Here is a 12,723-nt window from a genome sequence, read left to right as displayed (position 1 = left end):
CTCAGGTCATGATCCAGGGTCCTGGGATCGAGCCCCGCATCGGGCTCTCTGCTCGGCGGGGAGTCTTCTTCCTCCTCTCTCTCTCTGCCTGCCTCTCTGCCTACTTGTGACCTCTGTCTCAACCCAACTTTAACCATTCTGATCCTATCCATCAACTCTATGCAGCCCCTCTAGCACACTTCCCTCAGGTCCCGCCCCTCAGCTTCCCCTCTCAGGGCCCAGCCCTCAGGTTTCCCTCCACTGAAGCCTCCCTCCTCCAATTTCCCCTAAATTCCTTCCCCACCCCTCCACTCCTCCCTCCCTTTTCGTCTCCATTCCTCAGAGGCCCTATCCTCAGGCTCACCCCTCAATTTCCTCACTCACCCGCCGCAATGGCACCCTACGTGCTCCCAGGCCCCGCCCCTACGGCTCCGCCCACCGACCTAACCGGTCCCGCCTTCTCCTTTGCAACCCCCAAATCGCCAGCCCGGCGTCTCTCTTGCCCCAGCGTGTTTCTCGAAACCGCCTCCCGTACCAGTCCAGGAGGCTGAAGTAATCTCGAGTGGGGTCAGGTGGCTGCAGCGCGCGGCACTGTGGACAGAAGAACCCGTCCCCACGCATGTGGCTCCCTGGGCCACCGCAGTTCCAACACTGGGGGGAACTGTTTCCCGCCAGAGACGCAGCACTGCAGCTTAGCGGTCTCCTTCCGAGGACCCCTGCCGGCCACAGGCCTCGCACCCGGAGCAAGGCGCCAGCTCTCCTGCCCCACATCTGGCCGCGGCCTATGTCGCCGCGGTCACCTGTTCGGGGGTTGGAGAGAGAGCGGCCGACCCGACTAGTGCTGCTCATTGGCTGAGGAACTGACGGGGCGGGATCCTGGATTCCGAGTGTCCCGCTCCTCATTTTAAACTACAATTCCCAGCAAGCATTGAGGTTACGTGTGGACGGCCACATCCGCCGCTGTTCATTGGTCCGGCATCGACGAAGGGTGTTCTGATTGGCTGAGGGTGGAGTTTGTATGTGCTTGGTTAGCGCCACGCTGCTGGCTGCAGCTGCTGTTGAGTGTTTGACCTCAGGTGGGCTCACGCGGTGAGTCATAGTGGGGAACTTCTCTTGGGTGTTTGGGGTTCGATTCCAGTCCCCAGGGTATTAATGCACGCTGAATCTCCAGAATTTTCTCTTTGTGTGTTTTTTGAGCTCGGTCGGGGGGAGGAGAGGAATGGGTAACTGTCTTCCATTGCAGATGAACTTCGAAGTGAAGTTCACTTCCCCTGTTACTTACAAGCTGAAACTGGCCCAGACGTGCAGCGTAAGAAAGGACGAAGTTGTGTTCTTCAAAACCAGAGGGAAGTTGGTTTGTAAAGAGTTATTTAAATCTTAGTAATTACCATATTTTAGATTCAATTTCGGAAAAAACGTATTAAGAACCCAATCTTAGCAGCTAGGCGCTGCAGGAGCTGGAGACACACTGACTTGTGTAGGAGGGTGCCCAGCGAGTGTCCATAAGTAAGAGTGTGGGATCGGGTGGCGAGGAGAGGGTAGGAAGGCACCAGCCCATCTTGGGGCTCAGTTTCTGTATTTGAAAAAAAAAAAAAAAAACTGTGTTGCACTTGTAAACCCCTTTCCGGCTGTCGGATTCTTTGGGACTGGAATTCTTTTCTCCCAATGATCAGGCATTACTGGGGGAGGAGACTTAATGTGTCATCTCATTTAATTATCAAGATCTACCCATTCAGTGAGGTGATCTACCTGAAGGTCATGCAAGGATTTGACTCAGGCATCCGACTCCAGACTTGTTTACCTCTAATATTTCCATATACTTCCTCCTCCTCCTCATAGCTGAGGCTTCTGTGGTTTCCGTCTGTCTACTGGACCCTTACCATAACCGGGGATAGCAGCCACTTCTTGACGGTCTTTTGTCAGTTCTCAGGGTGGAGAAGTCTTGCTCAAAAGCTGTAAGAGGTTGCAGCCTTGATTGAGGCAGTAGTATTAGAGCTTTAGGTCCTGGAGTGGCACACTTAGTTCTGGGATCACTTTCGTGGTGTGGTTTAAGAAAAAGTCATCAGTATCTTTGTATCTGGAAAGCTATCTGAGTATGGCTATCAGGAGAGAAGAGAGAATGCCCCCCCCCCCTTTAATAAAAAAGGAATCACACTAGGGATTTAAACTTAGGGATTGACAGTTACTTACACTTGACTGTTATCAGAGTTTAAGTGTTCATCGAATTAACTCTAAAGTGAGGGTGGGAACCTGTTGTGGTCCGCTGTGATGAGCTTGTTTTCATAGGAATCTGTTGGGCTGAAAGGCCTTTTAGGATGAAAGGTGAGCACTGATCGTTACTCAGCATCACAAAAGGGTAGGTGGAGTTGTTTGTGGGAGACTTCTTTGTGTTACTGCTTCATTAATAGCCTGGCCCTCAGTTCAGAGTCAGGGAATCTAAAGTGAACAAACAGGATGTGGTCTTCACCGTCCTGGGGCAGGCTTGGGGGAGGAGGGGTATTTGTGACATTTAATGTAAATGGTCACCCCTGGCCTGGTGCAGTGAATTAGTTTATGTTTCTCTTTGGCTATCTTTTTTACCTGAAGCCATATGACCCTTCCTCTTCTTTATTGTTCCTAAACTTGAAATTTAAGTATAGTGTTGATTGTATCAATGAATACCTTTTAAGTTTCATTTCTAATTTTTATTTTTTTGAGATTTTATTTATGTATGTATTTGTTTGACAGAGAGAGAGCAAGCAGTGGGAGCAGCAGAGGGAGAGTGCTTGAGCCGAAGGCAGGTGCTTAACTGACCGAGCCACCCAAGTGCCCTTCATTTCTAATTTTTATTTTTATTTTACTCATGTATTTATTTGACAGAGAGAAGGAGGGCACAAGGAGGGGTAGAAGCAGCCAGAGAGAGAGGGAGAAGCAGACTTGCCACTGAATAGGGAGCCTGACATGGGGCTCAATCCGAGGACCCCAGGATCATGACTCAAGCTGAAGGCAGGCACTTAACTGACCAAGCCACCCAAGTACTCCACATTTCTAATTTTTAAAAATTAGATGAATGAAAGCTGTTATAAAGTCTTCCTTCCCACCCCCGACTTAGTTCATTTCTTTTAACTTATTTATAACCTTCAAATTATTTTTTGTCTTCTTTTCCCTGTGATTTGTGGCTGTCATACAAAAAACTGATCTAGTTTGAAATGATAGGATGAAAAGCTCAACCCAGAAGAGCTATAGATCAATCTAGTTTTAGAATTTTAACTTTTGCAGAACATGCTTGCTCTGGATTTTTTTTTTTTCCTGACGTTAAATATGCCCATCCTTTACTTTTTTATTTTTATTTTTTAAAAGAGAGAGAGAGATTGCCCTTGTGTGGGTGTGGGGAGAGTGGAAGGGCAGGAGAGGGAGAGAGACAATCCCAAGCAGGCTCCATACCCAGTGCAGATCCTGGACGTTGCAGGGCTGGATCTCATGACCCTGAGATTATGACCCGAGCTGAAATAAAGTGTCTGAGGCTTAACTGATAAGAGCCACCCAAGTGCCCTTGCCCATTCTTCCCTCTTGAACTTTTAGTCTTGTTTCTTGAAACTTACCTTATTATTGGACACTTACTTTTGAGGTCGTGATGTCTCGAGAGACGGAAGGGAAGTGTCAGCAGTCCCACGGCAGTGGCACCTGTTCCCAGTCCCAAGGTGGCTTCTCTCAGTCTCAAGGCATCTCCTCCCAGACACATGGCGGCTCTTCACAGTCTCAAGGCACGTCCAGCTCCAGCAGCACGGCACCCACATCTAGCCAGTCCTCTCACTCCAGCTCAGGAACGCTGAGCTCTTTGGACACAGTGTCTACCCAAGAACTCTGTTCTATTCCTGAGGACCAAGAACCCGAGGAGCCTGTCCCCGCCCCTTGGGCTCGATTATGGGCCCTTCAGGATGGATTCCCCAATCTTGGTAAGACCTTTTGTTACATCATGTAAAATGTTAATTGTTCACAAAAATAGTTCGAGAAAGCTGTAGCAGAGAGCTCAAGGCACTTCTGGAATGATTCCGAAGTTTGAAGGTGATGAAAGATGGAACCAAGGAAGCAGTTTTGGGGGGAATTTACTTTTACCTGCTGTGGATCCCCCCCTCATTTATCTTTCAACAAATATTAACTGGGCATCTGTAATGTTGTCCATTGGAGCATCTGAAGAGTGCAGCAAGCCATTTCCCTAGCAAAATGCTGATTCATGCAAACTTGCAAACAGTAATGGACAAATCCACAGAAACCACCACTTAACCTCTGCTGTGGCAGCTTCAGAACATCCATTTTACAGTTTCAGAATAGGGAAGGCTGTTTGTTGACTGTTATTTATTAACTCAAAATAGCCAGCCTTTTAATTTAAATCTGCTCATCCTCTATCACATTTTCTGATTCCAGCAGTAAGATTTCACTCTAGGTATGTTTGAAATAGCATTTTGATATTAAAAAAGAATGACTAATATATTATTTGTACCTTATAACTCACTGTTTCATCTCCAACATTGATGACTTGAAAAAGAAACTGTAAAACATAGAGAATAATAGAGGAATGTTCATAGGTACGACTTCAAATTTAGAAGTAAGTACTTGAAGCTGTTTTCTTTTACTCATGTAAGCCATAGTTTTAAGATAGGCTCACGGCTCATATGGTGAATGGGAAACATATGGTGAGAAAGGGTGAAGTGGGCTGGATCACTATGAAAAGTGAGATTATAAAAATCTGAAAATTCTGGTAGGGGGAATAGCATAAAGTGACTGCTGCTCAATAAATAGAATTTATTATAATTATTAGTTATTGATGCACACCTGTTTTCTTCTAAATGTTTTATAGGTTTACCCCATTGATGCATTTTGAGTTGCTTTTTGTATATGGTATGAGGTGGAGGTCCAGATTCATTCTTTTCATGTGACTATCCCAGTTGTGTGAGAACTTTCTTGAAAAGACTCTTTTATTTATTTATTTTTAAAGGTTTTATTTATTTGAGAAAGAGAGCATGAGAGATAGCATGAGGGAAAGGCAGGAGCAGACACCCTGCTGAGCAGGGACCCTGATACAGGGCTCAGTCCCAGGACCCCTGGGACCATGACCTGTGTCGAAGGCAGACACTTAACCTACTGAGCCACCCAGGTGCCCCTTGAAGAGACTATTCTTTATGTGCTGAATGGTCTTGGCACCCTTGTCAAAATCATTTGGCCATAAATGTGAGGGTTTATTTCTGGACTTGCAGTTCCATTCTCTTGATTTATGTGTCTGTCCTTTTATGCAAGCACCACAAAATCTTGATTGCTGTAGCTTTGTAGTGAGTTTTGAAATCCAGAGTGTGAGTCCTGATTTGTTCTTTTTCTAGATTGTTTTGACTATTCTGGGTCCCTTGTCCATATGAATTTTAAGATGAGCTTGTCATTTCCTGCAAAGAAGGCAGCTTGGATTGTATTAGTGTTTACATTGAATCTATAGATCATTTGGGGGAGTATTGACTTTTTTTTTTTTAAGATTTTATTTGTTTTTTATTCTAGAGAGAGTGAGCAAGGGCGGGGATGGGGAGGAGTAGAGGCAGAAGGACAAGCGGACTCTGCCCTGAGTACAGAGCTGGATGTGGGGCTGGATCCCATGACCCTGAGATCATGACCTGAGCTGAAACCAAGAGTACGATGCCCAACTGACTGAGACACTCAGACGCCCCTGAGTATTGACATCTTTTTTTTTTTTTAAGATTTTATTCATTTATTTATTTTAAAGATTTTATTTATTTATTTATATGACAGAGAGAGAGAGATCACAAGTAGACAGAGAGGCAGAGAGAGGGGGAAGCAGGCTCACTGCTGAGCAGAGAGCCCGATGCGGGGCTTGATCCCAGGACCCTGAGATCATGACTTGAGCTGAAGGCAGCGGCTTAACCCACTGAGCCACCCAGGCACCCTGACATCTTAATAATACCAAGTCTTGGGGCACGTGGTTGGCTCAGTGAGTTAAGCCTCTGCCTTCAGCTCAGGTTGTGGTCTCAGGATCCTGGGATCGAGCCCCTCATCGGGCTCTCTGGTGGGAAACCTGCTTCCCCCTCTCTCTGCCTGCCTCTCTACTTGCCTGTGATCTCTCTCTCTCTCTGTCGAATACATAAATGTTAAAAAAAAATTAATTCTAAGTCTTCTGATCTGTGAACATGGGATGTCTTTCTGTTTATTTAGGTATTCTTTGATTTCTTTCAGTGGTGTTTTGTCATTTTCAGTATGTAAGTCTTGCATTTTAAAAAATGTGTTCCTGGGGCGCCCATGTGGCTCAGTGTGTTAAGCCTCTGCCTTCGGTCTGGGTCATGATCCCAAGATCCTGGGATAGAACCCCGCATTGGGCTCTCTGCTCAGCAGGGAACCTGCTTCTCTTTCTCTGCCTGCTTCTCTGCCTACTTCTGCCTACTTGTGATTTCTCTCTCTGTCAAATAAATAAATAAATAAATAAATAAAATAATTAAAAAATGTATTCCTGGGGTGCCTGCCTGGCTCCATCAGTAGAGCTTGCGACTTGTTTTTGGGGTTGTAGGTTTGAGCCCTGCATTGGATGTAGTGATTACTTAAAATCTTAAAAAAAAAATGTACTCTTAAGTATTCTTTAAATGTTTACTTAGTATTTAAAGTTTTATTTATTTAAGTAGTCTCTGTATTCCACATGGGGCTTGAACTCAGGACCTCCTAATCAAGAGTTGCACTCTCTTCTGACTGAGCCAAACAGGCTCCCCATGTTTACTTATTTTTGTTGTGGGAATATCTATATAATGAAAAGTTTTGCCACTGTATATGGTTTACATTAAGTAAACCATTATGTTTAGTGTCTTTAACTACATTTATAAAATGTCGTGCAACTATCACCATTATGTATTTATAAAATTTTTTCTCTGATAATAGTCCTCTCCCTGCTCCCCCAAGCTTTATTTACATGTAATCAACATGAGACATTGTTTAAATTTAAGGTATACAGTATGTTAATTTGGTACAGTTATATATTGCAAAATGATTACTACCATTAGTATTAACTAATACTCTCCTCACATCGCATAATTACCATTTCTTTTTTGTGGTGAAAATACTTAAGAGGTGCCTGGGTGGCTCAGTCAGTTAAGTATCTGCCTTTGGGTCAGTTCATTATCCTAGGGTCCTGGGATCAAGCCCCACATTGGGCTCCTTGCTTAGCGGGGAGTCTGCTTTTCCCTTTCCTTCTGCTTGCCACTCCCCCTGCTTGTGCTCTCTCTTTCTCTAGCAAATAAATAAAAATAAAACCTTTAAAAAAAAAAAGTATTTAAAAAAACCAATTTAAGATCTATGTTCTTAGCAACTTTCAAATATATGATATAGTATTACTAACTGTAGTCACCACACTGTAAATTAAATCACCAGAACTTACTATCTTGTACTTAGAAGTTTGTTCCCTATAACAAACATCTCCCCATTTTCCCACTCTCAAGTCCCTGACAACCAGCACTTTCTATTTATATGAGTTCAGGTTTTTCATTATTATTTTTTTAAAGACTCTTATTTATTTGCCAGAGAGAATGAGAGAGAGAGAGAGAGAGAGAACAAGCAGAGTGGCAGGCAGAGGGAATTGACTTCCTAGCAGGGAGCCTGATGTGGGACTCAATACCAGGACCCTGGGATCATGACCTGAGCCAAAGGCAGATGCTTAACTGACTGAGCCACTCAGGCGTCCCAAGTTTAGATTTTTTAGATTCCCCATATAAGACATACAAGTGAGATTATACAGTATTTGTCTTTGACTTATTTCATTTACAGTGCCTTCAGAGTCCATCTATGTTGTTGCAAATGACAGGATTTCATACCTTAATAGCTGAGTAATATTCCAGTATGTATGTGTGCATTTGTGTGTGTGTGTGTATATATACACATATATACACATATACCATATTTTCTTTGTCCATTGACTTTTGGACATTTAGGTTGCTTCTAGGTGTTGGCTGTTGTAAACAGTTATGCAGTGAAGGTGGGGGTACACACATCTTTTCATAAATACCTGGAAGTGGAATTGCTGAATCATATGGCAGTTCTGTTTATAATTTTTGGAGGAATCTCCATTCTTCTTTCCATAATGGCTGCACCAATTTACATTCCTGCCCGCTTTGCATCAGGGTACCTTTTAATCTACTTCCGGGCCAACACAGCAAACTTCTTGTCTTTTATTTTCTTTTTAAATTTATTTATTTATTTATTTTTCGAGAGAGAGAGAGAGAGAGAGAGAGAGAGAGAAAATATGAATGGGGGAGAGGTAAAGGGAGAAGCAGAATCCCTGCCGAGCAGGGAGCCCATGTGGGGCTCGGTTGTGTGATTTGACCTGAACTGAAGGCAGACGCTTAACCAACTGAGCTACCCAGACACTCCTTAGCATAATATTTCAAAAGTTCATTCAGTTTAGGGGTGTGGGTGGCTCAGTTGTTAAGCGTCTGCCTTTGGCTTAGGTCATGATCCCGGAGTTCTGGGATCAAGCCCAGCATCAGGTTCCCTGCTCAGCGGGAAGCCTGCTTCTCCCTCTCCCACTCTCCCTGCTTGTGTTCCTACTCTTGCTGTCTCCATCAAATATATAAATAAAACCTTAAAAAAAAAGTTCATTCATTTTTATTATATATCAATTTTATTTCTTTCTTGGTTAGATAATATTTCATTGCATGTATATATCACATTTTGTTTATCCATTCTGTTGATGGATATTTTGGATTATTTCTTTGTTTTGGCTGCTGTGAATAATGCTGCTATGAATATTCACATACAACTCTCTGCTTGAGTACCTGTTTTCAGTTTTTTTGTTTATATTTAGGAATGGAATTGCTGGAGAGTATGGTAATTCTGTTAAATTTTTTGTGTTTTTAAAAAATTTTTATTTATTTACTTTTTAAAGTTATTGTGGTCTTTGTTTTGTTTTATTTTGTTTTTTAAATTTACCTTGACAGAGAGAGACAGCAAGTGCACAAGTAGGCAGAGCAACAGGCAGAAGCAGAGGGAGAAGCAGGCTCCTCACCTAGCCTGGAGCCTGACAGTTTCAGGTGTACAATAGAGTGTTCAGCTATACTATACCTTACCCAGTGCTTAGCAAGGTAAATGTACTCTTTTTTTAAAAATTTTTAAAGAATTTTTTAAAGGTTTTATTTATTTGTTTAACAGAAAGGGAGAGTATAAGCAGGAGGAGCAGCAGGCAAAATGGGAGGGAGAAGCAAGCTCTCTGCTGAGCCAGGAGCCAGATATGGGACTAGATCCCAGGACCCTGGGATCATGACCTGAGCCGAAGGCATCCATCCACTTAACGAACTGAGCCACCCAGGCGTCCCAATAAATGTACTCTTTTTTTTTTTTTTTTTTAAGATTTTATTTATTTATTTGACAGAGAAATCACAAGTAGACGGAGAGGCAGGCAGAGAGAGAGAGAGGGGAAGCAGGTTCCCTGCTGAGCAGAGAGTCCGATGCGGGACTCGATCCCAGGACCCTGAGATCATGACCTGAGCCGAAGGCAGAGGCTTAACCCACTGAGCCACCCAGGCGCCCCCCCCACCAATAAATGTACTCTTAATCCTCATCACATATTTCTACTCATCCCCCACCCCCCACTTCTCCTCTGTTCTATAGTTAAGAGTCTGTTTTTGGTTTGTTTGTTTTTTTCATTGTTGGGATGCCTCCAGCTTTGCTTTTATTTTTCAAGACTGCTTTGGCTCCTCCAGGTCTTTTGTGGTTCAGTACAACTTTTAGGATTGTTCTAGCTCTGGGAAGACTGCTGTTGGTATTTTGATAGGAATTGCATTAAATGTGTAGATTGCTTTGGGTAGTATAGACATTTTAATTATTTGTCCTTCTAGTTCATGAGTATGGAATATCTTTCCATTTTTTTGTGTCATCTTCATTTTCTTTCATCAGTGTTCCATAGTTTTCAGTGTACAGGTCGTTAACCTCTTTGGTTTATTCCTAGGTATCTTATTGCTTTTTTTGTCGCAGTTGTGAATGGTGTTAATTCCTTAATTTCTCTTTCTGCTGCTTCAGTTTTGGTGTATAGAAATATAGCAGATATGGGGCGCCTGGGTGGCTCAGTGGGTTAAAGCCTCTGCCTTCGGCTCGGGTAGCCTGCTTCCCTGCCTCTCTGCCTGCTTGTGATCTCTTTCTCTGTCAAATAAATAAATAAAATCTTAAAAAAAAAATTAAAAAAAAAAGAAATGTAGCAGATACAAGATATGTCAATCTTGTATCCTGTTGCTATTTAATCTGGTTTTCAATATTAGTACTTTTTTCCTGAGTCTTTTTGGATTTTCTATGTGTAGTATCACATCACCTGGAAATAGTAAATGTTTTACTTCTTCCCTTGTCAGTTTAAATGCCTTTTATTTCTTTTTGCTGTCTGATTGCTGAGGCTAGGGCTTCCAGTGCTATGTTGAATGGAAGTGATGAGAGTGGACATCTCTGCCGTGTTCCTGACTGTAGGGAAAAAGCTCTCAGCTTTTGCCCATTTAGGATGGTACTAGCGGGGCACCTGGGTGGCTCAGTGGGTTAAGCCTCTGCCTTCGGCTCAGGTCATGATCCCAGGGTCCTGGGATCGAGCCCCACATCGGGCTCTCTGTGCTGCAGGGAGCCTGCTTCCTCGTCTCTCTCTGCCTGCCTCTCTGCCTACTTGTGATCTCTGTCAGATAAATAAAGAAAAAATCTTAAAAAAAAAAAAAAAAGGATGGTACTAGCTGTGGGTTTTCATATATGGCCTTTTATTATGTTGAGATATGTTCCCTCTAAACCTACTTTGTTGAGGTTTTTTATCATGAATTTATGCTATACTTTGTCACATGCTTTTTCTGCATCTACTGAAATGATCATATGGTTCTTATCATTTCTTTTATTAATGTGATATATTATTTTGCTTGATTTGCCAATATCGAGCCACTCTTGCATCCCAGGAATAAATCCCACTTGATTGTAGTGAATGATTATTTTAATGTGTTGTTGGATTCAGTTTGCTAGTATTTTGTTGAGGATTTTTACATCTGTGTTCGTCAGGGGTATTGGCCTATAGTTCTCTTTCTGTGGTGTTTTTGTGTGGTTTTGGTATCACGGTAATGTTGGCCTTATAGAATGAATTTAGAGGCTTTCCTTTCTTTTCAATTTTTTGAAAAAGTTTGAGAAGAACAGATACTAATCCTTTAAATGTTTGGTAGAAGTTGGCCTATAAAGCTATCTCATCTTGAACTTTTCTTTGTTGGGTTTTTTTTTTTTTTTAAGATTTTATTTATTTATTTGACAGAGAGCACAAATAGGCAGAGAGGCAGGCAGAGAGAGAGGAGGAAGCAGGCTCCCTGCTGAGCAGAGAGCCCCATGCGGGGCTCCATCCCAGGACCCTGGGATCATGACCTGAGCTAAAGGCAGAGGCTTTACCCCACTCAGCAACCCAGGCACCCCTGTTGGGGAGTTTTTTTTATTACTGAATCAGTTTCTCCACTGGCTTTTGGTCTGTTCAAGCTGTTTATTTCTTCTTGCTTCAGTTTGGTAATTTATATGTTTCTCTGAATTTATCCATTTCTTCTCAGTTGTCCATTTTGTTGATACACAGTTTTTCACAATATTTCTTATAATTATATTTCCATGGTGTTTGTTGTTATTTCTCTTCTCTCATTTATGATTTTATTTATTTGCATCTTTTTTCTTCTTTTTGGTAAGTCTGGCTAGAGGTTTACCAATTTTATTTCATTTTTCTTTTTTTAAGAAAGGGACAGGGTGGGGAGGGGTGGAAGGAGGGGGAGAGAGAGAATCTTAAGCCACTCCAGGCATGATCTCACAACCCTGAGATCATGACCTCAGGCGAAATCAAGAGTGGGACGCTTAACAAACTGAGCGACCCAGGTGTCCCATTTTTTAAATTTAGTTTTCCAAATAACCAGCTCCTGGTTTCCTTGATCTGTTCTGTTGGTTTTTAGTTTTTTTTCTTTTTTTTTTTAAGATTTCATCCATTCATTTGACATAGAAGGTCACAGTGAGAGAGGAAACACAAGCAAGGGGAGTAGGGGAGGGAGAAGCAAGCCTTCCACCAAGCAGGGAGCCCCACCATGACCTGAGCAGAAGGCAGATGCCCAATGACTGAGCCACCCAAGTGCCCCTGTTTTATAGTTTCTATGTCATTTATTTCTACTCTTATCTTTATTGTTTTCCTTTCTTCTGCTGGCTTTAGGCCTCATTTGTTTTTCTTTTTCTAGCTCCTTCAGGTGTAAGATTGTATTGTTTGAGATTTTTCTTGCTTCTTGAGGCAGACCTCAAGTATATTGTTACATACTTCCCTCTTAGGATTGCTTTTGCTGTGTAGGATGGAATGTTCTGAATATATCTGTTAGATCCATGTAGTTCAGTGAGTCATTCAAACCTATTCTTTGGGGTGCCTGGGTGGCTCAGTAAGTTAAGTGTCTGCCTTCTGCTCAGGTCATGATACCAGCGTCCTGGATGGAGCCCCACACTGGGCTCCTTGCTCAATGGGGGAGCCTGCTTCTCCCTCTGCTTGCCACTTCCCCTGATTGTGCTGTCTCTTTCTCTCTCTCTCTCTCTGACAAATAAATAAAATCTTAAAAAAAGAAAAAAAGCTATTCTTGTTGATTTTCTTTCTTTCTTTTTTTTTTTTTTAAATTTTTTTTTATTTATTTATCAGAGAGAGAGGGGGGGAGAGAGTGAGCACAGGCAGACAGAATGGCAGGCAGAGGCAGAGGGAGAAGCAGGCTCCCTGCTGAT

General features: G+C 42.6%; 2 protein-coding genes across 10 annotated transcripts in view; one reads left to right on the top strand and one right to left on the bottom strand.

The window, feature by feature from the left end:
- LOC132023296 (iron-sulfur cluster co-chaperone protein HscB-like) overlaps positions 1 to 838 on the bottom strand; it is a 6,976-nt gene extending 6,138 nt beyond the window's left edge. Inside the window, exon 1 of one of the 2 annotated variants that reach the window (XM_059408730.1) lies at positions 515 to 838. In XM_059408730.1, coding sequence (XP_059264713.1) covers positions 515 to 828 — 314 coding nt within the window. In that variant the 5' untranslated portion in view covers positions 829 to 838. The remainder of the gene's footprint in view (positions 1 to 514) is intronic. The other variant, XM_059408731.1, reaches the window with a different exon arrangement.
- Positions 839 to 977: 139 nt separating this feature from the next.
- Positions 978 to 12,723, top strand: part of CHEK2 (checkpoint kinase 2) — a 49,994-nt gene continuing 38,248 nt past the window's right edge. For 4 of the 8 annotated variants that reach the window (XM_059408729.1, XM_059408721.1, XM_059408722.1 and 1 more), the window contains exons 1-2: positions 2,707 to 2,759; positions 3,587 to 3,914. In XM_059408729.1, coding sequence (XP_059264712.1) covers positions 3,593 to 3,914 — 322 coding nt within the window. In that variant the 5' untranslated portion in view covers positions 2,707 to 2,759; positions 3,587 to 3,592. Of the gene's footprint in view, positions 1,069 to 1,222; positions 1,334 to 1,363; positions 2,760 to 3,586; positions 3,915 to 12,723 lie in introns of those variants that run through there. The other 4 variants (XM_059408724.1, XM_059408725.1, XM_059408728.1 and 1 more) reach the window with 4 other exon arrangements.

Source organism: Mustela nigripes, chromosome 8 (assembly GCF_022355385.1).
Source record: "Mustela nigripes isolate SB6536 chromosome 8, MUSNIG.SB6536, whole genome shotgun sequence".
Taxonomy (NCBI): domain Eukaryota; kingdom Metazoa; phylum Chordata; class Mammalia; order Carnivora; family Mustelidae; genus Mustela; species Mustela nigripes.
Note: the sequence above shows the minus strand (reverse complement) of the source record. Positions and strands in the feature narration are given on the sequence as shown.